A 26398-nucleotide genomic window follows, 5' to 3' on the forward strand; every position below is an offset into this window, starting at 1 on the left:
GAATGTAAAGTAAGAAGGTAAGTACTGCAGGGGTTCTTTTTTTGCATGCCTTTCCCTTGAAAATATTAATATTTTTATTTTTTATATTCCAAACAGGGTGAATTTAAGGTGTCGGAGAGGTACCTCACCATGTATGACTTGACAACAGCCCTTGAGGGGAACCGGGTGAGGGAGATGTTTGGCTCTGGTACAGCCTGCGTTGTTTGCCCAGTTTCTGATATACTGTACAAGGGTGAGGTAAGACTATTTCTTCACCTCCTGTCATTTCCAAGCATTTGCCTATAATTTAATTCTTTAAATGTGTAAATGAAATGCTAGTTGGACCCAAGATGCAAAGGATTTTTTTTTTTTAAATATAACTTGGCAGTTTGTCCCAATGAACCTGTATTACCAAATTACTTACTCTCATCTTTCCAGTGATTTTGTGTAAGCTCCAATCTTGGGGCGGAATCAGCTTTGTCCTCGGACAAGTATCACATCTACCTTATGTCAGTTTAGGGACTGGAGATGTGCCAATAACTTTCCACCCTTATTTCTTTCTACTAGCTCACTAAAAGTTTCTACAGGTAGTTAAGTTTCAGTTTCTGGTTTCCAAAAGGACTCCTAACCTACTGGAGTAGTAATGGCAGTAAAACAGCTATAGGAAACTCATCTGAATGATCAGCTCCTACATTTATTGTTGTTATTATTGCTGCTGCTGTTATTATTCCTTAGACCATTTTATGAAAAAATTTTCATTTGGCAAAGTTGATACACCTGCTAAAATCCTCCAAAAGAAATTCAGTCATTTGGTTGGAAGAAATTTTCTTCTTCCAGTAAATTAATCTGATTTTATATGTGCTGTATTTCCATTCCTTGGGGGGTGGGGGGTTGTGGGGTTTTTTTTAATTAATTAATTAATTCATTTTTTTTAAAGATTTTATTAGAGAGAGAGAGAGAGAGAGCACAAGCAGGGTGAGGGACAGAGGGAGAAGCAGACTCCCTGTTGATCAGGGAGTGCAATGTGGGGCTTGAAACTGGGACCCCAGGATCATGACCCAAGCCAAAGGCAGACGCTTAACCGACTGAGCCACTCAGGCGCCCCAAGCTCTGATACTTAACATCATTGCCTAACTTCATAGCTTAAAGGCATGTGGGTATAATTCTTACAGTGTGAATTGGCTTAAATTAATCATATTAAATATAAATTTGATTGGTTTTTAAATTTAACATAATTATTTTTCCTCAGTAAACCTTTTCTGATTTTAATGGTGGCTGCTTCATTGCTTGAAATTTTCAAACTTGATTGTAAGGAATGACTTTTGACATGATTCCATCTAGAGATTTATCATTTCAAAGGAGAAGAACTAAATTATTATGTATCAATATTTATACTGATTACAAAGCTACTGTTTCACATTTTATTATGGTGATATCTAGGTAAGTGCATTATTGGTCCACTTTTTTAATTAACTAAAGTCGCCATTAGGTCAGATTTTTTTAAGTCCAATTATTTCACCTCTAGAAATAAGTTGATAAAGTCCAATGCATTTTTAATAGTCTTGTTTCACAGGGTATTCAGAGCTAACAGGTACATCTAATTATCCTGTTATCACAAAGCGTGTAAGAAGAAAAGTGACAGCATCGGCTCTATCTGCTAAAATCAGACTACCAAAAGCCTGCAAGCCAGTGAGGCAGGAATGGGCATGACTCAAATGTAAATTAGGGGCATGAAATCTCTCAGCACCCAGTGTAACCATGCTATCCAGCATTGTGGAGGTTGTAGCCCCCGCAGGTCTGACTTTGAACAGACATAGGTTTAGTTGCCCCTTTTATGAAGGCATAGACTTGCTTTAATTTATGTTCCTGCAATGACTTGCTTTAATTTGTGGCAAAATGTTTTTGAGTTCTCATTCCTTGCCAGAAGGATTAGGTACAGAGGCCAATCATTCATCCTGTAGATTCTCCGAATCCTGAAAGGGGTAAGATTCTTTATGTCTCGCCACTCTTTTTGGTTCCCATAGCTTCTGTTTGGTTCCTCACATCCGCCTAAAGACTGACATGTAAACCAGTTGTGCCCTCAAATCAGTTGGTAGACAAGAAACAACCTGTCATTGGCTAGTTTGTTTTTATTCAAATTCAGAATAGAAAAGAGTCTTTGGCATAAGGAGCTAGTGTACATAATCAGGTTATCATAGTGCCATTCCTTATCTCCATCGAATTGCCTTGATACACCAGAATTGCTGAGTGTCTTACTTACTGTCACCATCTACATGGATATCCTCAAATTATACTGCATGTGGTTTTCTTTCGTAGACTATACACATCCCAACTATGGAGAATGGTCCGAAGCTTGCAAGTCGGATCTTGGACAAATTGACTGATATTCAGGTAAGGGCTTCTTTCTTTGAAAATGTCATCTTATTTCAATCAGAACTTGCAGCCAAATCATATTTCAACGGAGAGAAGAGAGTAGTAAGCACTGCCATTTGGGGTTAACAAATTAGATTTATAGAATAAAGCACAGAAGAAAACTGTTACCTGTGATTTCAATGCTGAAATATAACCATCATTAATTTTTGATGTCTCAACTTTCAATATTTTCTGTTTATATACTTTTTGATAATTTTTTTCTAACAAAATAGGGTCATACATGATTTTGTTACCTTTTTTTTTCGCCTAGTAAATCATTTGCTTTTTCATATCAATAAATTTCTTAATTCCATGTAATTGAATACCATTATATGGATGCACCACAACTTTTAAAGAGATATTATTATTGAACATTTATGCTGTTGGCAATTTTTTAACTGTTATGAACAGTGCAATCTTTGATTATTTCCTTACGATAAGTTCCTGAGATTATTAACTGTTGGGTCAAAGAGTGTGCATACCTATTTTTTTTTTTATACTGTTACCCTTGTTCTGCTTATGTTTTCCTGAGCAACAGTTTACAGTAGTGTCTCATCACGCAGTTAAGCATATTTCTAGGCAGACATATCAAGTACCAGGTATTGAATGCTGGGTCATATAAAAGAGACTGTTCTATAATTTGCAAACACCTTACAAGTTGTTGAAAGTTTTTGTTGAGCCCAGATATCATCATTACCACTCACTGAACATAGCCAGGGGAAGCTGAGATTCATACAGAAATGTGAAATAAAGTCTGATAGTTTGGGTGATAGCCAACAGTGCCAGGTTTAAAAGCTAAAAAAGTTGGTTGGCAAAGCAGCAGCCCCCTCCAGAGTGACTGAGGTCCTAGGATAGTGATAAAAATGGTATTTTTGGAAGACTTACTCTGCAACATTTATGCAAAATTAATAATATTAAAAGGTAAGAATGATTGTGGTTTTTGAATCAATGAACTATCGATCTTCCCCTCTTCAGTGAAGGCTTTCTGTAAAGGAATCTTCATAAACGAAATAAAGGAATTTCTTAATATTAGAAGACATATAATTTACTGAGTTGTTTTGTACATAGAAACAATTTGGAATACATTAAGTAAAACTTTAATGAAAAATATTGGGATGTTTTAGTCATCTTAAATTTTTTTACAGTTAGCTGAGTAAATCTGATGAAAGTAGTAAGTTATTAGTGTTTTGGTCAAATAAAAAATGTAAATAGAACAAAATATATAATTGGCTAGATTATGAAAGCCTTTATCCAAAACAGAAGCTGAAAGATTTTTAAGGGGAGGGGGTATGTCGTTATGGTGATAAGAAAAGATCACTTTGGAAAATTTTCTGGAACAAGTTGTACAGAAGAGAGAAGAGAATGTTTCATTCTATTGAAAGTCAATACACAAAACAAGAGATTTCAGAGTCACCTCTTAGAGATTAGATAAAATAAGAAAATTTACACTTAATTTGATTTGGTTGTAAAGGATTAGAAGAAAAGGAATAGAAGTCAAGTAGGCTGAGGGGAGAAATCAAACTGTATTAAATTTGAATTGGAAGAAAGATCTAAGTAGAGGTGTTTGATGGACATAATCATGAAGCTTTGGCTAAGACAGACAAAAGCAGAAATGTGTGTCATTCCCAGTGAGATAGTGACAAAATATATGCATCAGAACCCTAAAGTATAAATAAAAGAGAAGCCCAAAGACATATTTTTGGGGCAAGGTGGCAAGCCAGTACAAAAGTTCTCAGAGCGTTTTTAAAGTAAGATTAGGACTGCAAGGGATGTTTTTGACTAATTCATTCAATAAATATACGTGTGGAGCACAAACAGTATGCAAGAGGCTGTTCTAGGTGCTGGTGATAGTGATAAAAGGGATAAAAAAATTAGAGATGTCAAAGCTATAGAAAGACAAAATAAATATTCAACTTAAATGTGAGACCACATGAATATGTTTAAAAATAAAAGATATGTATGAAGCAGAGAATGAGAAGAAACAATATTTTTGTCTTACCTGTATATAGTTTCTAGAGTGCCTATAGCTAAGAAGAAATTAATAATTTCTCTTTTTACCCTAGGTAGTAAAGTATAATGGTAGTAACACTGAAAATTAATGATACATTCAGAGCTCCCTAGGAACAAGGCAACAAAGGGCTAGTCACAGGATACATGATTCTGAATTAAACCACAAACCAGAAGGACCAACCCTCCTCCAAATTGTTAAGTAACAAAGGACCATCCATTCAGAATCTAAGACCACATCCTTTTTCAATTATTTTATGCCTGTGGGCATGGAACCTAAAGTTTCAAAATTACTCTCTTACAAGATGGCAAATTGGTGCTGTCAACGAAGCTACGGGTGTCTGTTTCTCTCCAAGAAAAATAACTTAGGCGATTGTTGAGAAAAGCATAGGATTGCATCATGTTTTACGTTTGATCTCTTTGACATTACATGGAAACATGGATATTTCCTACAAAGTGCTCTGGTAAATTGAAGAGGAGAGAGACAACAACCAAAAAACCCTCAAGATTCTTGCCACCGTGACCTGGGGGGGAAATTCCTTCTTAACCACAGATTTGCTTTTCATTTAACTTGTGTATTTCTGTATCTGAGTAAGAACCTCTGAGGTTAAGCATTCATTCCGTTTGGCTAATTTTCCATATAATTCCATGGGTTTGAGATTGCCCTACAAATACCTCTTAGGAGGGGAGCATTTCAAATGACAGTCTCTTTTTCTTTTTTTAAGCAACAAACAAAAACACGTTTATGTTACTTAACCAAATTGAAACTTGGAGAACATTAGCCATATTGCCAATGTTTCTTTTCTCTCCCATTCCTCTTTGCTAATCTGATTACTCACCATCATACTCACCTATGTGCCTGCCGTTTGGGGTCTTCTCTGTTCTCCAGTATGTTCTGCTGTCTGCTGCTTCTTCCTGCCTTTCTGTACCTTGTAAACCTTGTACGGTTTGCCCACTTGAAAAGTTATTGGTTGTCCTTCAAGGCACATCTCCTTGAGGAACCTTTAAAATCTCTTTTGAACAACATCCCTTTCCCCCAGTACAAACACCTATTCATTCATTCAAATGCTAGTTCTTCCTCCAGCGTCCATAGCACCTGGAACGATCACATATGGCCTTTAAATTGTATTTAATTAGTCACACACTTGTCTTTGTTCCAGGTGATTTGAATGTAAGGATTGGTTTATTCCCTTCTCGTAACCCCAATATTCAGTGCAGGGCCTGGTCTATAGTACATACTCAGTGATGTTTCTTGCATAAATGAAAAAGGAATGAATAAGTGAGGGATATACCAGACAAATACTGAAGAACAGAAACGTGTTGCTCTTATATATTAACACATTCTGAGGAGAGGTGGGAGGAAGGTCTTGAATAACGTCAAATTACTTTGCAAGAAAACTTTCAGAGGACCTGATTTTTCACTTAAAAAGAAAAGTGAAATACACACACCAAGACTGCTATCAGGATCAGATAAAAGCTGGAATCCAGGTCTCAGATACCAGGACAGTATGTTTGTGTAAATAGCAGTGCTGCTGTTGAGGTTTTAGAAAGTGGGAAGTAGTGATTGCAGAGACTTGAGAGGTCTTAAGTAGGTTAGGGCAAGGAAATCCCAGTGAGCTAGGAGCAGGATCTGTATTGATTGCAGGCCACCAGATGGAATTTCTTTCAAAAATCTGTTTTCCCCACTAGCGGCTACAGCTTTGTGAGAATAAATGACCATTAGTGGTCTTGCATTTTTCTTGTTTTCAGTGGAACCACTTGATGGTTTTTAGTTACATAAGTTAAAAGAGCCCCACCACTTTCCCCTGCTGATGTCCTGAGTTATCCTTCTCTTTGTGTGCACACTAAGTGAACATTGCCAGATTGCCTTGATGACACAGTCCCTTGACCAGCTTCCCAGCCCCTCCTTGTTCCCTAATACACACTTCTCCACGTTACAGGATTACAGAGCTTTGCGGGCCATTGAATAGGATTTAGAACAAGAATAACAAATTGTTACCTGGTGGGCAGCACTGATTATATTTTTACTGGCATCATAGAGAGTAAGTGCATGACACGTAGATTGCCCTTTATGTTGCTAAGATCTTTCTACTGAAGGTAAAAGGCATTTTAGCAAAGGCCATGTAAAATTATTTGCCATATGTGCATTGAATGGGAAGTAATGAACTTGTCATTATTCGTGTTTTGGTATAGCGTTCTTCCTGGAATTCATGAAAGGTGAAATTTCTGCACATCACACTGTTAGGCTCAGAGTATCACACCACGGGCTCAGTCTGATCTGCCATGTTGCTTTAACTTCGTCTTTGATTCCAGCGAACAACGTCAAGTCAATGTGACTTAGAGTGCACCTGCCAAAGGCTGAAGGTGTGGGCCTGCTGCTGTGGTTTTGTAATCACCCTGACGATGGGATAAGGACAGCCTCACCCAGGCAGACATTGTTCTTTCCCCTCCTCTGGACACCTGCTCCTGAGGAAAGAAGATAATTTCTATTTCTACTAAAATCTGTCTCATCTCTGCTTTTGAATTATTTTGCTTTGAAAAATTAAATCGAATTACCTATCATCCAAATGAAAAGTTTGATTGCTAACTGCCTAGGTGTAGGTATTATAAACGACCTGTATTATCACATCTCTTGGATGCATCTCAGAATGCTATAATTTTACATAAAAGCATAAATTATAGGATGTGAGGGGTAAATCTTAATATATATTATGCAGGTTCTTAGATGGCCTATGACTGTCATTGTAATCAAAATTGATTTTTGACTGTTTATAAAACTAAAACAACTAATTGGAAGCAAATTTACTTTAACTGATGAGATTCAAGATGAAATTATGGTGGGTGTGAATCACAATAATGTAGATCTGCTAAAATGTCAGTGTGATGACACTCAATTGTTATTAATGGCGTAAGTGTCTAATGTATTAATGGGAATCCAGGCACAAGAAATAAAACACGTATTTTGATCTTAGCTTAAGTCATGTCGGCACCATACATAAATCAAGCAGAATTTGGGAATGTTTTATCCAGCATTCATCATGAATCAACAACTGTAGTTGTAGTGGGAAGCCACACTCTTTAGACAACTCTTTCTGATATGGATTCAGCAAGTCACTTATAGTCACTGGGCTTCCTTCATTCTCCTTTTTCTATAAACCTGAAGGTCGTAAGTAGACCCCTTCTTGGCTTCCAGTATTTTTTACCAATTTTGATAGATTCTGCTCTCTGAGGTCTTTAAAGCTCTTTAAGAGGAACACAGCACATGGACAGTGTAACATAGGAGAAATAGCATCAAACAGAGGCAAGAGCCCTGGGCTTATGATTAAGAGTTTTCTAGAGCCTTAATGTCCTTATATGTAAAATGAGAAGCTTGGCTTAAAAAGTTCATTGCTCTTCACACTTGCTTTTAAAAAAATTTTTTTTTTAAGATTTTATTCATTTGAGAGAAAGAGAGAGCACAAGCGGGGGAAATGGCAGGCAGAGGGAGAGGGAGAAACAGGCCTCCCAATGAACAGGGAGCCCGATGAAGGGCTCGATCCCAGGACCCCGGGATCATGACCTGAGCCAAAGGCAGACGCTTAACCAACTGAGCCACCCAGGTGCCCCTTGATTTTTTTTTTAAAGATTTTATTTTTATTTATTTGTGAGAGAGAAGAGTGTTGAGTGTGAGTGGGAGAGGAGCGGAGGGAGAGGGAAACACAGACTCCTGCACTGAACACAGAGCCTGACACGGGGCTGAATCCCACAACCCTGAGATCATGACCTGAGCCAAAATCAAGAGTCAGATACTTAACTGACTGAGCCACCCAGGCACCCCACACTTGATTTTGAAGGAGCAGAACTTTCTACAAAAGAAATCTTTCCTGGAATCCCAATATAGACAACCAATCAAAGTGGAATTGTTCTGGAGTAAAAATCCAGAGCCCCACTATTTGACTCATCCCCTGCATTTTATTTATTTATTTTTAAAGGTTTCACTTTCAAGTTATCTCTACAACCAACATGGGGCTTATGACCCCGAGATCAAGAGTCACATGCTCTACTGACTGAGCCAGGCGCCCTGAATCTCCTACATGTTAGATGATCATTAAAGTTCTTTCCAATTCAGAACTTCTTATGTTTTATATGAATTTCAACTGAAGTTCTATTAGCACTGAAAGGCCAGTTCATGTGAAAAGGGGACATCATCTGAGTGATTTAGGCAAGCACATGGTGGCAGACATAATGGCATGCTGCTCTGGGTGGTAGAGGAGATACGTTCCAAGTCTGTCTCCACACATATGGCTATGTGAACACGTGGCAGGAATTTCAGATAGTAGCAAAGAACATGTAATTTGGTGTGAGAGAGACCTTTGGCTAGAGTCTGGGCTCTACCATTTACTAATTGAGTAAGTTTTTTAATGTCCCTAATACAGTTTTCTCATCCATAAAATAAGATTGATAATGGCACCCACTATCTGGGGTTACCGTGAGGATAAATTTAGTAATGAGTCTGTAAAGCACTTGGCACCATGGCCTTAACATGCAGTACTTGCTCAAAGAGTGAGAGCTCATTTACACACAGAGATGTTTGTTAAGTGAATGAATGAATGAATCAAAACTAGCTTTCTACTTCTGACATCTGGAATATCTTTATTTCATTTAATTCAGTTTTAAGTATGGAAATTCTGCTTTGTAAAAGCGAATCACTTGATTCAAATAAATTCTGATTATGATATAGTTCCATAACTTTTGAAAGAATAAGAAAAATTGGGATGCTAACATCACAGAACAACTTTAGAGAACAGAACTGCTGTTCAGAGCCACAGGGCTTGTCCATTTAATATTTTTGTCCACAAACACAAAACACTCCTGAGAAGGGGGCTTTTAGAGCAGTGACTCTCAACCTTAGCGTCACAATCACCCAGAAGTGTTGGTTGATGCATGGTTGCCTGGACCCATCCCCAGGCTTTCCTGATTCAGTGAAGTCTGAGCTAGGGCTTGAGAATTTGCATTTGAAACAAGTTGCCTAGTGATGCTGATGCTCCTGGTCTGGGGGATACACTTTGAACATCACTTCTTTAGAGTAAAGATGACAATAATTAAATTTAACTCAGTTACTTTATTTGGACAGCAGATGCTAAATACAGAATGGCAATAAAAAGGCATTACTTCAAGACTATACCAGCCATAAATTTGAGTTCAACCATAATTATGAAATTTGTGGTTCTTTCCAGGTATTTGATTCTTTCTCTCTAATCATATTTTTAATGTGAATATGCTTTTAATGTTCAAAACAGGAGCATACCTTTTGTACAATGTTGGTTCTATTACTGAGTTTAGAAAAGATTCCTCCACTGTTAGGTTTTGCACTTAAATATGTTTTCTTGCTTTTTTTGTTGTAGTATGGAAGAGAAGAGAGCGACTGGACAATCATAGTGTCCTGAATGGAAAATACAGGATATCACCAGTGTGCTGTTGAGACAGACCGTTGCGGTTGAATTATGATAGATTTCTTTGGCTACCTGTTTTTAGTTGTGCATAATGTAGTTTGTATTATCAGTGTTACTGGGGTGATTGTTTCTTCATGCCAGAGAAAATGAATTGCAATCAAGTGCTATTTTGTAAACTTGGTAGTAGAAGCTTACTTTACCTTCTCTTGGAAAGATGATCATGTAAGCCATATAGCATAGAATTTTCCTCAATAATTTTAGTGCCTCCCTTAATACTTTACTCAGATACAGAAGTGTTTGTTTATTCCTTAGCTTAAGTTATAGTCTCCTCAACCAAATGAGTTTGTGTTTGAAAACTGATCTGGGTAAATTTCATAGGTAACATTTCCTGTGATGTACCTTCATCTTCAGAAAATGGTTGGATGTTGTTTGTTTTTTTTATAATTAAGCCTTTCAAAAACTGGTTTTCTTCCCTTCACATTTATTTTTGCAGCCCCCCCCATGTCCATCTTAAGGTAAATCTCTCCCCTTCTTCCTGTTGTTGTCACAGCCTGCTCCAAGTTCTCCTTGTGCATCAGCAAGACCTGTGCACATTTCCACCATTGTCCTTTCTGCAGTGTATTGTATTTGGCTGTTTGTCAGGCCCTAATACAAGACTGAGGGTCTTGTGCCTTAGACATCTTTGTAGCCCCCTGCCTGGCACATAAGAGATACTCATTAAATAATGAATGATCGATCATTTAGCTTCTATAGAAGTGTACCACCTTTGTTTCTATATTATGAAACCTCTTTATTAGAATTTGTGGTTGATTCTGACATTGTGCACATGTACCTCATATTGTCTTAATTTTCCAGGGACTGCTAAGTCATTAGAGATACTCAAAGGCATAGCTTGTTGGAGGGATTATTTTGTATTTAAAGACCGTCTTGGAATTGAAATAATGGCTCTAGTGAGGTCGTGATATCATACCAACCAAATGGAAATGACATTTGTTAAGTGTTAAATACAAAATAAATCCTCATATCTAGCTTTTTGGTAGAAAGCAAAGGGGTATACTTTGCTTTTGTAGGCATTCATTTCTTTTGAATGTGGATTGGATGATCACGTGGTTAGGATACAGGGAAAGCAATTCTAGATGTTATTTTCCTCATTTAGGAGCTGTGAGTTAAAATTGAATCCTGGTTTATCTAGGGGAAAGTCAGATCTTGCTAGAAAACATTTACCCTTGGAAGGTCAACTCTCAGACATTATATTTTGGTTTCCCTCAGTTCTAATAACTTTCATCTTGCTGATCATATTTCATTCTCTTTTCAGAGCAAGGAAAAAAATTTCTAAAAGTTTGATGTGTTAGAAAAATTTCCTTAAGGCATTTAGCAGCACATAGCAAATGGGGCTTTGATTCTTTTCCAAGACTTTTGACCATAGGGTCCTTTTAGATAGGGATGGTAAAATGAAAATTAGGGAAGTATAAGATGAAAAGGAATAGTAAAAATATCTCTTAGGGGGCTTTTAATTGGTGATCTGAAGTCTTGGAAGAGTCTGTTCTTTTCAGGCCTCAAGTACTTTAACTGTCCTCTACACACATTCACCAAGTAGTATTCTAAGGGTGTGCATTTGCCTTGGCTAAATCCCGTGACCTCGTTTTTAATATAGTAGTCTAGAAAAGACTTAAAGGTAATTCCAACCTGTCAAGTAGCACTTAATAACTAGACTCACATTTCTATGAGAAACGGAAATCATTTGTTTGCCATAAATACATTTTATACTTTGCATCTCTAAATTTAGTATGGCAACACATGTCCGTTGTAGAAGTTAGAGAACAATATGTCTTGACATTATGTCTCTATGATTTCTTTGATCAAATCTTAAGAGCATTTTAAGCCCTTTCTACCAGATGGAGTGAAAACTAAGGATATACATTTTAAAAAACTGGAGGTCTCCTAAAACAGAGAACACAATCTGCCATTCTCTTTTAAGTAATAAGACAGAAAATTGACCTTGACACTAACTTGTTAAATAGATTTAAAAGGAACATCTGCACATCTTTTTTCCTTGTGCACTATTTGTTTAATTGCAGTGGATTAATACAGCAAGAGTGACACATTATAACTAGGCAATTATCCATTCTTCAAGACTTAGTTATCCTAACACTAATTGATCATTTATGGCGTAAGATAGTCTAGCATTAGGAACATGTGAGGCTAATCTGCTCAAAAGGATCAACAAATTAATATTGTTGCTGATATTTGCATAATTGGCTGCAATTATTTAATGTTTAATTGGGTTGATCAAATGAGATTCAACAATTCACATGTGCATGAATATAAACAGAACTGGTGGCACTTAGAATGATAATGATTAACTTATTTTGCATGTTCTCTTCCTCCCACTTTTTTTTTCAGTTTTTACATTTCAGACCAAGTTTGTCAGCTTTTTCCTAAACACATGGGTAGAAACCAGGATTTTTAAAATCAAGTGTTCAGACATAAACAAAACTTGGGCATTTCCTAAAGATATTGGCTATTAGAAATTTTCTCGGGTACAGTCATTTATTAAGGATTCCATTCATGATGTCCCAAAAGAAGCATCAGCTGCAGGAGTGTACAGCATATTCTCTAGGACCTGCAACTGGCAGGAATGAATACACTAATACCTGTTTTTACCTTTGCTTTCAAAAGTACAAAGGAAGAGTGAAAGGGAAAGAGAAATAAGGGAAGAGAAAAATTGTTAGGGAATCATGGGGTTTTTTTTCTACTTGGTAAATACTCTCTATTCTTTTCTCAAAATATTACCATAAGGAAAAAAAAAAAGGTCACCGACGGTAGCAGCAAGAAAGCACAGCGTAACACCACCTACATGACATGCAGGGTCAGCCCTCCTGGAGTTAGGGGAAGCCTATGTTAGACGCCATAGGTTAAAATTCTTCATCATATCCAGTTTATTGCTTGATGTAATTGTACCTAAACAAGGGGTCTTGCTTTCCTCGCATCAGCAGTCTTAAAAGCTTGAGGCAATTAATGAGTATATCTTGGTCAAAAGAATTGTAGGAGCCTTTTTACTAAGGTGGTAGAATCAGCTCCCTCTACTTTAGGGGCATTGTGCTATAAAATCAGCTGCCAGTAAGTTTACTTATTCTCCCCTTTCCCACTCAGAGCTCAGTCACTGTATTCTTTTTCTTTAAAAAAGTTCCTGTTTAAAAGTATATGTTCAGTTTATCATAATGATTGGGAAAATATATTTTAAGCAGAAAATGACAACACTTGTTCACTTTATCTTTTCTAAAATATTTAGGGCAATCAGTTTTCATCAGATGGACTAAAAGCAAAGGGCTTAGGGGTTGGAGAACCATTGTAAGGATTCCCTATTTCATGTTCTGATGCTAAATGTGATCCAAGAATTCTTTGTGATGTGGATTTCTTATGTGGATATGCAGAAACTTAGGTTATAAATAGTAATGCTCACAAATAGTTTTAGTGGACACTTTATAACACCTGTCACTTTGTTTTACCACAAGTAGGATTTGTTCACCTCTTTTCCAGATGTCTCCCCCCAAGGGAGACAAAGAGTACCAGCTTTTCGATAAGCATTACCTATGACAAAGGTCATAAAGATTATAGTTCCCTTTGTCATTTAATTTGATAAATGTTGAGTACCCACAAATTTGTATCTAACATAACTAGCAGTAGGGATTAGGAAGTTAGTTTTAGAAAATAAATAGTACATAGACATTATATTCATGGAGTTGATACTCTACTATGTAAGCAAATTTTTAGATAAAAAGGGAAATATTTAATGTAATTAGATGATGAGATCTGACAGCGAGAACACATCTCTTATCAAAAAGTCACAATGAATATTGTCATCTCATTTTTTAAAGGAAATTTGTCCCTTTTTTCATTCCTTCCTTCTAGTGCAAAACTACTCAGTGGGGTTAGCATTTAGAGGTTATTCAGCCACTGTCTACATGGTGTGAATTCCCTCTTGGTTTACCGCTTACTGCCAACCTACCTAGTATACTTGTTAACTACATCCTTTGGAGCAATGTTAACTTGTCATGGTTCATCTAACAAAAGATCACCTTAAATTACAGCATCCTTGCTGATCTTAAACTCAAAGTCAGGTATTATTGAAATAAAATGTTCTTAGGGTACATTTTTCTGGAAAATATAATAAATCAAACTGTTTAGAGTGTTAGCTTGAAAATGATGGATCCAGCTACTCAGAAAAATCAGATGGAAGACATATAACACTGATTTTTCATGGTTTGAGGTTTTGAAAGAAAGGCCATTTAAAGTATTGCAATGAGATTATCGTATTCATCATTGCCAAAACACATTTTAAATAATTCAAAGGTAGAAGAAAGTGATTTTTCTCTTCAACATACATACTCTATGACAAGACTTCTCAGATATTAATTTGGGGGGCTTGATAAAAAAAAGTCAACAGGATATAATAGCATTTGTGGGTAAATAATTCCCTGGGATCAGATATAAGTAAATATATTTGCTTTAGTGAATGGTAAAGGCATGAAATTCGGTATTAGAAATGAAGCAGTCTTTAAAACCTGCTGCATACAGTGACTGAAGTCTTAAGTAATTGTATTCTGTCTGGAGCTGTATTTTTCATACCACTGTAGACCCTACTAATAAGGTCTGAAACTTGAGTTGCATAATGTCCAACTTAACAGAATCCACTGCTGGGATGGTAAGAATTGACGATAAGCGGTGGTATGAGAATGAATTGACATACAGTTTCATTGACAGATTTCTCTGCACACCCACTTCACAATGGCTAGGTTTCTTGTTGCCCATTATTAAATTATGGGGAAAGAAACTTTTAATTAGAGATGTCAGAAGAAGAACAACTGAAGGTAGAGGAAGGAATAGAGGGAAAAAATCAAATTTGCTTCTGTATTGTCCAGAGAAGTCTTTTCCTTATTCTGCCAGCCATAGGCACCATTAGCTTTCAACATAGGTACCAAATACAAATAGTGCCAATTAGGAAGGGGCTAAATAGAGTGGTCAGTTCATCAGACATTAGAATTCAGCTTTGATCTTGAGGTAATAATCTGATAGTCTTGTTACATGGAAAACACTTTACTACAAATTTAGGTAAGACTTTATTTTATAATTGCAATAGTCTGTAAGGTCTATTGTGTCATTTCTTCAACCATTTAAGATTTGTGAAGCTTCTTGAGGCTGAAAAAATAAGTGATGAAGAGTAGATTGTGACTTGCCCCACCCCATCCCCCCTTAGAAAAACAATTTACCACCATCCCCTTTTCCTTGGTGAAGGTTAACTGATTTGGAAATTAGTTGAATATTGACATTTAGTCTTAAACTAAAATCATGCTGCAGTTTCCCCAAGTTGATTTCACAGTGGTCATTAAAGTCATCCTCAGGGTTAGTGCGGGAATGCAAATATCTGCCTCAATTTTTACTTCATTGATAAGTTTTTGAAGAGTGCAGGAATTCTCTCAAGTGTATGGCTATAAGTAGATTTTGAATGAGGTCTTAGAAATAAGCTAGCTAATCTGTAAGTATCTATAAATTCTGCAGATGTTTCCCTGGTGACTTCTGAGAATGAATGATGGTTCTGTAGTGGACTCAAGTAGCTAATAAACAGAGCCTAACCCACTGTTGTGAAGAATTTGCACTTACTTGGTAATGGTGGCTGAGAGAAAATAAGTTAGTTTGGGGAAGCAGTTTTTAAATCAGAGTTTACAGACAGAAACCGGAGAATATCAGCTTAACTATGGAATTTTTAGAATGTGTTCTCTTGCATCTAAATCTAATTGCAATGAAAAAGCCCAGCCATTGAGTCTCTCAAATTTCTCTAGTTGTGTAGTAATTCTTGAAATTCTCTTTAGGAAAAATCAAGTAGAAACACTTTGTAAATAAGGCTTGGCCTTCTGGAAAAGTTGTTTACAGGTTATGTGAAAGGATTCAAGATCATTGAAAGTGTAGTGGAAATGTGGAGAACAACGTGGGTAAAGGAAACTACCTCACTCTTTGAAGGTTTTGTAGAAGCACAATTAAACCTCCTAAAATGGCTTTGTCACATATGAACCTTCTGTTGTGAAAGAACTCTATATTTGTAGTGTCTAAAGGACCTGGAATAATTGTATTTTGCCGGCAATAGACACATTCTTTATTGTTTGCAGATTCCTCATCAAATCTTTATGCACTTGTTTCTGTCATCAATAAAACAACTCAAAAGAATCCTGTTTGTGTAGTCTCTTGAAATCGGCATTTGTTGGATGCATGAAATACAACGTTTAATTGTCATTTTCATGGTGTTCCAAGGCTTTTGGTCATAGGATGTAAAGGTAGTGTATTTTTTAAACCAAAATGACATTGGGAGCAGGAGAAGAATTGAGCACACCAGAAAGACCCGAAACCATACACCTGGATAGAATCTAAATAGATCTATTTTCAAACATTTGGATATAAATATAGTGGGCTTTTAAGAATTGTCCTTTCCTCTGAGTATGGATCTGTCTTCAGTAAAATTTAGCTTTGTCTTAAATTTTACACAGAATAAGGGGAATAGATTGCTGCTTCCTACTCACTGCCCTAATGAATCTACCTCACTGATACAATACACCCGTAAGGGGCTAACTAGCTTTAGAATTAAAAACCCAATATAAAGTGAAAGGCATTCCATCGAAACTCAGAGAACATCAATGATGTGTCCTTTTGGTCAAACCAGACCTTGTATAAACGGCCCTCATATGCACATATCTGAGAGAATGAAGCCAAATGCACTGAGGGTCACATATATTCATTTCCTTGTCATTTGTCCCAGTGATTGCCAAGTACAGCAAAACCCAACGTTTTTCATCAAGTTACTATAAACTGACTTAAAAGTGTCAAAGTGCTCAGTGACCCTCTTCTCCCAACCCTGTCAACCTGTGAAAATATTAGCCTTTACCAAGGAGCTACGTGCAGAGTTTGGAAGGTCCAGGTGAAGGTTATTAGTCAAGTTCTCTTACAGCATCAATGCTCAAATCCCACAAGAGTGACAAAGATAGACCTGTCATTCCTGAGGGTGATGACATACATTCACTGGAGCTTATATGATTTATCAGTTGAGACAGCAGTCTCCTTCAGGGGAGAAAGTGTCTCTTCGACATCAGTTTACTAACAAGCCAAAAAAAAAAAAGCCTTGGAGGAATGGGGAATTTTCAATCTTTATAATTATTTTTCTGCTAAGCTGATTCAATTTGATTGTAAGCATATTTTTAAAATCAAGAATCTGATTCCACAACATGGCATATCATAGTTGCCTTCCACCATGATAACTTACCTTTAGATGAAATGTTCTATCGTAGCCTGACTTTATTTATAATGGTGATGACTTGCAGGATCACATTCTTGTAACCAAAAAAACCCACAGCCATGATGTAGATGCTTCTTATGTGTATGTAGAACAATCACTGGGCTTAATTCTCTAGTCATGTCTGATTGCAACAGGGACAGTGTTGACTGAAATCCATGGTCATTCTCTCCAAAGTCACTAAGTCTCTGTGGTTACTACGTGGATAGGATTTTTGAAAAATCTATGAGAGTAACTCATAAAAAATTTTTAGGGTTACAAGAATCAGGCAGAAAGTATCCCAAGCGTAGTGTAGCTATTTTTAAACTGAACTGATTCAAGGGAGAAGAGGCAATTAAACTGCATTTGTTTTATTTTTTATTTTTAAAGATTATTTACGTGAGAGAGCGTGAGTAGGGGTAAGGGGAGAGGGAGAATCTCATACAGACTCCCCGCTGAGCACAGAGCCTGACTTGGGGCTCGATCCCAGCACCCTGGGATCATGACCTGAGCCAAAACCCAGAGTTGGACACTCAACTGACTAAGCCACCCAAGTTCCCCTAACCTGCATTTGTTTTGAAGATATCTACAATAATCTAGTAAACATTTCTTAATATTCATGATAATGATAAACAGAGGTGGTAGATACTTTTAATCTCTGGCTTCTTTCAAACCATGGCTGGAGGTAACAAAACCTCTTTCTTTTTTTTTTTTTTAAGGTTTTATTTATTTGACGGGAGAGAGAGCACAAGGAGGGAGAGAGACAGAGGGAGAGGGAGAAGCTCAGCAGGGAGCCCAACATGGGGCTCGATCCCAGGACCCTGGGATCATGACCTAAGCCAAAGACAGATGCCCAGCGGACTGAGTCACCCAGGCTCCCCACAAAACCTCTTTCTTAATATACAGATTGCCTAATAATTAAGAGAATGGTTAAGGGCCATCAACTGACCCTGTGATTTTAAACCAGTTACTTAAATTCATGAAAAAAAAATGTAGATCATAGTAGCAGCCTCATGGGTTATAAGGATTCATGAGTTAATATTATAAAGAGTTTATAACAGTTCATGTGTAAAGTGTGAGCTAATGGAATTTTATTAAAAATAGATGAATGAACCCCAAGACAGAGAGGAGCTAATAGATACTTTACAAAAATGTACAAAGAGGTGCGGTGATCAGTTCTTCCTTCCAAGCCTGGGGGAGGTGGTGAAAGTTCCTAGCTCCAGACCAGTGGCACAGGACTAGAGGTGTAATCTAGCTTCCCCAGGCTGCTTAGGGTGAGTTAGAAATGTGTGATCTAGTCAAGCCTGGAGGTAAAATCCAGGGCTAGACCAAGCAATGATTGATAAAAAAAATTGAGAAGTATTTAGATGGTTTTAGTTTTTAGAAGTAAAGTTTAGTTCAGTGTTCTATACGAATACAACTATGATGGTTAATTTTATGTGTCAACTTGACTAAGCTATCATGCCTGATTATTTGGCCAAACACCAGCCTAGATGTTGCTGGGCAGAAGATATTTTTTAGATGTGATTAACATCTAAACTGGTAAAATTTGAGTAAAGTAGAATACTCTCCACCATGTGGGTGGGTCTCATCCATTTGGAAAGCCTTACAAGCAAACATAGGTTTCCCAAAGAAGAAGGAATTCAGTCTTAAGACTGCAACATAGAAACCGTGCCTGAGTCACCAGCCTGACTGGTCTGCCGTGCTGATTTCAGACTCAAGATGGAAACAATGACTCTTACCTGAGTTTTCTGCCTAACAGCTTGTCCTACAGATTTTTGACTTGCCAGACCCCACAACTGCTTGAGCCAATTCCTTAAAATAAATAGCTCATGAGATACATATCTCTTAAAATATATAATATATATTGCATATTATACATATATATTATATAGGTTCTCTCTCTCTCTCTCTATATATATATATTGGTTCTGATTCTCTACAGAACCCTGAATAATATAAAACAAATAACATTCTTAGAGTTTCCTCTTTTTTGTGTGTGTGTCATTTATTTGAGGGAGGGAGAGTGAGAGAGAGCATGAGCAGGGGCAGGGGCAGAGGGACAAGCAGACTCCTTGCTCATCGAGGATTCTGTCACAGGGCTCAATCCCAGGACCCCGAGATCATGACCTGAGCCTAAGTCTGATGCTTAACCGACTGAGCCACCCAGGCACCCCTAGAAGCTTCCTCTTCTAAGAAAGAAAATCATGTGTCATATTTTTCCCTTTTGACTCAGGTATCTAATCTAAGGCATGCCTAGCATTCAGAAAATTGTTAATTACGTGAGGCATCAACATTAGCCTGCTCTAATTGCAAACAGTGCTTAGGAGAAAGTAAGAATTTCAGGACAGCAATGTTGCACAACACGAACCAACTAAATGAAGGCAGATATCACAAGTGAAATTTCAGATACCAGTGAGGGAAATATTTGAGTTTTTGGCCATCAAATGCCCCATAAAATATTGTTAGCTTAGGGTTTCTGGCCTGAATCTATGCCCCGAGAATGCAATGTGGCCAAAAGTAGATGGAAAGAATTCCCTCTCTGGTATAATTGAAGGATGGGGTTATTTTGACAGGTAAACGGCCTTCTCATGATAGAAATCAGCTTCATGGATTTTCTAGATGTATGACTACAGCGATCATCACAAGAGCCATCTGGACCCTGCTGACTTCACACAGCATGACAACCAGGTTCAACCCAATACTTACTGATGCTTTCACTACCGTGCTTAAGAGTCATCTTTTATAGTTATTTGGACTTTTATTTACCTATCTTCCCAATATATTTAAGTTATATTTTGCAAGACAGTTTCTGTAAACCCCTGAATAAAGAGAATAAATAGGTCTGCTTCTCCAGTGAGATTTGACAAGGCAATTTAAAAGGCAATAAGAAGCCAAATGTGGTTAAGTGATGGGGGCAGAGATCATCCAAAATAGCTCCTCACCAGTTTGGTTTTCTCACAGAGGAGAAGGTGATTTCATATTTCGTATGAGAAGGAACAGTATTTTTCTTGGACTTTTGTCATAATCTTGAGGTTAATGTTTGCATTTTTTACAAGGGTATCGCCACCCTCCAACCTCCAAGTCTAAAGCAAAACTTTCTTTAATGGCAATAGTCCTCCTCGTCCTGATGCTATTTAACAATTATTCTTGCTAATCATTTGAATGCATAGCCTTTAGTCAAGTGTATGAAGGCCACAGACAGCTCTGCATTTAAGCTTCCCCTTTCACCTAGGTGGCTTTGAGAATTTGTAATTATTTATGCCAATGTTTGCCTCTCCCACTTGACTAGTAACTCTTCAAAGGATTACAACACATTATCCTATCTTCCCAGAGAAAAAAATCTTTAATCATACATAAGCAGTATGTACTAAGCACCTTGCATAGTGCCTAGCATCCAGTAGGCATCTTCACACCTTCCTTTCTCAAAGCACCGCTTAGCTCCAAGTATTGAAGACTTCTTGTCTGAAGGCTAAATCTTACCCAATTCCTGAGGTCACTGGGAATAGGTGTGATAGTGCATTAACAGCTGAGGTTCAGGGGCATGAAATTAGCTTTGCTGCCCTAATCCCAGCATCTAGTGTCTCTTGGATGAGCCCCTGATCCCACCCAACTTTCTTCCTAACTCTCAACCTGCATGTCCATTCATTCTGATTAACCGGATTTCTGCCCTGGTATAGTTCTTCTCTGTGGTAGTTATGCTGCTTACAAGGCCTCAGCCTGTTTGACCGGGCCCAGCTACCATCTCAAGCCTGGACTTTGTCTCTTCCCATCCCAACACACACGAATCCAGTTTTGATAGAGATTGACACCTTTGGAACAAAATCACTGCCTCTTGGCTCAATTATGGTTATTGCTGGACCCTGTCAACCAGACTAACTCTTTGTTATGAAAAATGGCCTTGATTAGCCCTGAGTTTGCCATAACCCCTTGGGCATGGTGATTTGGGCTGATCCCTACTTCCTCCACAGGCTAGAGGCTTGCCTGGCACTGCTTTGTCTGCCAGCTTGCTCTTGAGGTCTCAACTTGCAAAAGCTCCCTTCTTGCCCTGAAGAGACATAACCATTTAGCATTGAAAATCATCCTAGCTTCCTGTTGCCTGGGCTTAATTTAATCTAATTTAATTTAATTTTTTCAGAGAGTGTCTTGTAAAATCTAAAATAGCAACTGCCAGATGAGTTTAGAAGTTATCTAAAGCCTTGCTACTCAAAGCATCATTACCAGACTACCAGCAGCATCAGCATTTCCAAGGCCCTTGTTAGAAATGCAGAATCTCAGGCCCCTCTGTAGACCTACTGAATCAGAAGCTGCATCTTAACAGAATGATTCATCTGCACATTCCAAATTTGAATGCACCGATCTAAACACTTTTCAGTGAACAGAGCCACATCAAATGGAGGTACCACTAAGAAATCATTGTGAGGTTAGAAACAAGACTCATTTAAAAGGCAGAATCAAGGGGCACCTGGGTGGCTCAGTCGTTAAGCGTCTGCCTTCGGCTCAGGTCATGATCCCAGGGTCCTGGGATCAAGCCCCGCATGGGGCTCCCTGCTCCGCGGGGAGCCTGCTTCTCCCTCTCCCACTCCCCCTGCTTGTGTTCCCTCTCTTGCTGTCTCTCTCTCTGTCAAATAAATAAATAAAATCTTAAAAAAAAGGCAGAATCAATTTTATAAAGAAATTCATTCTGAAGAAGTGATTTTTCCATCCCTATACTCAAGGTAGCCTTGAGTTTGCTCAAAACCCAACATATGCAGGTCTGATTATGAAATGTGCCTCCTAAATTGCTAATTCCTTCTGACTTTTTTCCTGGCACTTCCCTTCTGTCTCGGCCTCAAGTGAGTAAATTATCATGGTGGTCTCTGTGAAAATTACCACACAGGAAACAACAGGAGACTCTTAATTACTGAATTCCTCCACACTATTTATTCTTTATATTTAGAGCCATTGGAGAGCCTCTGGGCATATATACACAATTAAAAAGATAAACAAGATTCCCAGCCAAGTTGCAGCTGTTCTTAAGTTTCTTGGAATACTAAGCTAGATAAGTGCTTCCTTTTATATTAAAGTGAGTTCTCTGCCAATGACGGTTGGCTGATAACCCGAGGGACTCAAGTGTTCTTGCAAGGTACCGTAGGTACAGCCCTTGGCCCAAGTGATCCCAGGGAGTTATCCTTCCCCAGTTTTGAGTCTAGGTTTCCTAGAATCTGAAATTAGGATGTTGAGGATCAAGTCAGTTAGGGTTAGCTCTTACCAGAAACATGGTTCCTTGTTACATTTGTAGACCAGAAGTAATTCTTAGATTGGGCTGGACTGCATCTAAATCAGCAAGATATGAAGAATTTATTCCTTTATAGCTATCTCCAGAACAGGAAAAGCAGCTGGCCCTTTTTGGAGACCATTCTAATGTCTAAAGTGTTAAGATTTTTCTCTCTCTCAAGTCTAAGTCCTTTTTGATGCCAAAGACATTTTCATATTCTATCTACAGACAGGCATCTACAAACTGAAGAAAATCTAAGTTTCCCCATATAACATTCTCCCATATGATATAATATTATTATTCAGCTATCAACAATTTTTGCTTCCCTAGGTGAGATTCTAATTTCCTCTTTGCGTCTCATTTTTTCTCTTCAACTTTTGTGCCTATTCTATTAAGCCTCTGAAAGCTCTCTGCTTCTTTCACCCTTCAGACTCTGCACCTGGACAATGAGCTTTAGTTACATTCTTGTCAGTGGAAAGGACACAGTCCTTTTAAGTGGCATTCCTGTTGTACTTCCTGATATGATGCTCCTCTTCCTACATTGCTTTGCTTCTTCTAGGTAACCAATTGCATTTATTTCTTCAGTGACTTTTTCTTTTTGGTCATGGTGGTTATCTGAATCACTGTCCATTAGCATCCTGGTTTAAGATACGTCCTCCAGTTTGCCAATAAATATCATTTTGAGGTGTACTTCTAACTCACAGATGATCTTTTGTCACAAAAATGAAATTTGATGCTACCAGTGACTAAACAAAAAGGAAACTCAAAGAAGTTGTGTAATGCTGAGCACAGATGGAAGTCGGGTGTTCTGGATTTGAGATTCTTACTCCTGTGTCCTCCACCAGCTCCACTGGCTACATGATCTCAAACAGATTAATTCTTCTAAAAAGAAGGGCTTCCACTTGTGGGCCCCTAAAGTCCTTTCTTGCTCTCAGCCCCCTCAATTCTGAGAAATCTGTCATTAAAGGACTCAGTCTTTTCCATGATCTTTTCCATCCCTTCCCTCCTCCTTAATTTCCCTGTTTTAAGAGCTTACTTGTTGGAAAAATGAGTCTTAGGAGAGACTCTGAAGGTAATCATCCACTTAAAAAAACTCTTAAGAAATACACAAAATCCAAAACATTATAGACATGAATTCTTTATCATTCTTGCGTCCACATCACATCTTCAATAAATATTACCTTGAAAGTTTAATCTTCTGGATATCCTCTCATCTATAGCAATTCCCTCTCTACCACTAGGAGGTCCCCCTCTTCAAGATCATCACATAGTTTTTAATGTAAGTTTAAGTCATAATGTTGCTCCTACAAGAAATATTATCTTCAAGCCTAATTTCTAATAATAAAATAAATAGGTTGTATATACCTGTAGCAGAATTTTTGGCAGATGGAAAACATGTGGGAAGCAAGATGTCCTTCCCACTAGTAAGAGCTAGCTCTGAGAATCATAATATACTTATGTTTTGTCCTTTGTATTATCAACAAATGGATTTCCCCTGTTGCTGGTGCTTTATTTACATACATAGGACTCTACCAACCGTACTAATTCCAGGAAAAGTATTGTTTCTAAACAAAGTGATGGGGTTTTGTTTAGTTTTGTTTTGTTTTCAAAAAGAATTCATTCCCAATCTCTTTCACCAAAAGGCCTGGGGTCGTTTATAACAAGGACAAATATAATGCCATTATTTTAAAATTAATTACAAAGGAGAAAACAAGTTTAAAGGCAAATACGAAAACATATTAGCTCTTGGGGTTAATTCAAAGTTTGTGACCTGATTCTGTGCAAAATCAACAGATTCTAACTGATTTACAACTGGAAATATACCAACACTTCAGAGGAAGACAAAGACTTTTTTAGTTCCTAAAACAATAAAAGTTTTCATAAAGGACAACCAAGTATGCTTATAAGAGATACAGTTTTAATCACCTTCCCCGAATTACAGTGACTGTAACAAGTAGAGAATCACAAAGCTAAGTCATTAGCTGAATTGTTCCCTCATACGATGTTAGAGCTTGTCCTAGACCTTCAGGGTCACTTACATGTAGTTGAAACACTCAATGCTAAATTCTCAAATGTCACCAAAGTACATTGTATTCTTAAAATCCTATGTGTCAGTCACAGGAAATAGACAGAATGGTAATAATTAGAACTATTCACAAATATTCTGGTTTTCCTCCTTCTGGACCCCTGTTAAGATTGCAATTTCCTGCCCCACTGAAGTTAAACTTGGTCAGTGACTTGCTTCAGCCCATAAAATGTGAGTGGAAGTGACACAAGTCACTTCCAAGTGGAAGCATTTAATTGGTGGTGCTCAACTGCAAACTTCCTTTTTCCTACTTCAGTGATTATGGAATCATGAGTTAGCATGTGGCCTCTGTCATCCTGGCTCCCTGGCAGATCAAAGTAAGCACAGACCCCTGCCAACCCATGTTGGACATGTTGCACGAATGAGAAATAAACCTGGATGGAGTCATTGAGATTTGAGGGTTGTATATTATCATAGTTTAACAACCTCCCTCTTGGTTGTTACAGAACAAAGAAATCTCTTAAAATACATTTATATGATTATTCTGTCAAGTCAGGTTTTATTTCTTGAGGCTAGTTATGCCCAATTCCTCCTATTAATGAGTGCAAAAAAGGCTGGTTACAGTGTCTGTGAAGGGATATATATCACCACCAGTTTAGCCATAAATATGATTTACTCCTTGTTTCCTGTGAAAATAATCCACGCATGAACTCTACCTGAAAATAACTCTAGCATACACTGACACTTTGGGAAGATCTCATGACTAGTCCTATGGAAACTAGTTGACAAGTTAAGGGAGAATAGCAGATCGTTAAATCCCAAGTCTAGAGGGTCAAGTGACAAAGGAACTTGGCTGTGTCTGCCTCTGAGACACCTGGCATCTGCCATGGATGTGGACCGCTTCCTGCATGTCATCCTTATTGGCACCGAGGACTCTTTGGTGATAAAAGAAAGGTGGCTGGGGAAAGGTACTCACATGAAGCATTTTTAATTATTTGTTAATTGGATGAAATGGCAACTAAAGTGCCTAAAGGCCATATGCATATTCATAGATTATCTTCAAAAGGTACAATTACCAAAGATGATGAAACAGATTATGAGTTAATATTGGATTGTGATTTGGGGCAGAGGAGGGTGAGGCATGTTCAGATATCTTCCTCCAAATAGCTGCTAAGATTAATTTGTCTCTCTGGTTTTATATGATAATATATGGTGGTACAATTTGCCTGAGAGCATAGCATGTTTGTCAAAGGAACAAGTTCCAGAGTGGGCAGTCACTAGCAATTTTCCTGAATGCTGTATGTGTACAATCCTTTTGAGGTGCAAGGTAAGTATCTTACCCCATATAAAAGTTTAGATAATATTTTCCATGATGGTCCTGTCTAATATTATTTCCACCAGAAATAACTATTTCTGCTTGTGGTAAGGATTAAATATAATATTCACTTTGTGAATTTCCACAGGAACATAAAAACAATATTTTTGAAAGCAGTAGCAAAATTTTCTTTCAGAGCTCCCAAAAAAGAGTATGGAAAAGAGATCTGGGGATACCATGGTGAAGTCCTCCCTCTGCCTTGAGGAATATTTTGACACTTAAGATTTAATGTTCAAGTGACAATGCAGGAAGCAGAAGTTCAAATTCCACAGGGCCCAGGAATGGATGGGAATTGCAGACACATTATTCTGTCTGCCCTTGTTCTGCTCAGCTGCTGAGGTTGGTGCAGGGGGAAGAAGTGGAAGGGAGAAAAAGCCACCCGTATCCCCAAGGCACCCTCTAAGTGCCTGAGTTTTTGTCACTATTTTCCTGCCACTTCGGATAACATAAGGCAGCTGGTGAAATATAAAAGGCTCAGTGACCACAGTTAGGAGACTTCCAACAATAAAGTATTTTCACTTACTTTGTTGAGTCCATTGGAAAGAGCCATCGACTTTCTAAAAACTGTATTTTAAATTAGCAGACTTTCTTT

At 37.7% G+C, this 26398-nt stretch overlaps 1 protein-coding gene across 7 annotated transcripts in view; it reads left to right on the forward strand.

The window, feature by feature from the left end:
• The window catches only part of BCAT1 (branched chain amino acid transaminase 1), a 151853-nt gene that overhangs the window by 56118 nt on the left and 69337 nt on the right, over positions 1–26398 (forward strand). For 3 of the 7 annotated variants that reach the window (XR_012373972.1, XM_073877848.1, XM_073877849.1), the window contains exons 9-10: positions 97–237; positions 2296–2370. Coding sequence is in view for 5 of the 7 variants with exons in the window: in XM_073877848.1 (XP_073733949.1) it covers positions 97–237; positions 2296–2370 (216 nt within the window). In the remaining 2 variants the exon portion in view is untranslated. Of the gene's footprint in view, positions 1–96; positions 1962–2295; positions 2371–4454; positions 6776–9782; positions 16047–26398 lie in introns of those variants that run through there. The other 4 variants (XM_073877846.1, XM_073877850.1, XR_012373973.1 and 1 more) reach the window with 3 other exon arrangements.

This window comes from Callorhinus ursinus, unplaced genomic scaffold, assembly GCF_003265705.2.
Source record: "Callorhinus ursinus isolate GAN/ISIS: 27379988/994484 unplaced genomic scaffold, GSC_fseal_2.0 scaffold27, whole genome shotgun sequence".
Lineage (NCBI taxonomy): Eukaryota > Metazoa > Chordata > Mammalia > Carnivora > Otariidae > Callorhinus > Callorhinus ursinus.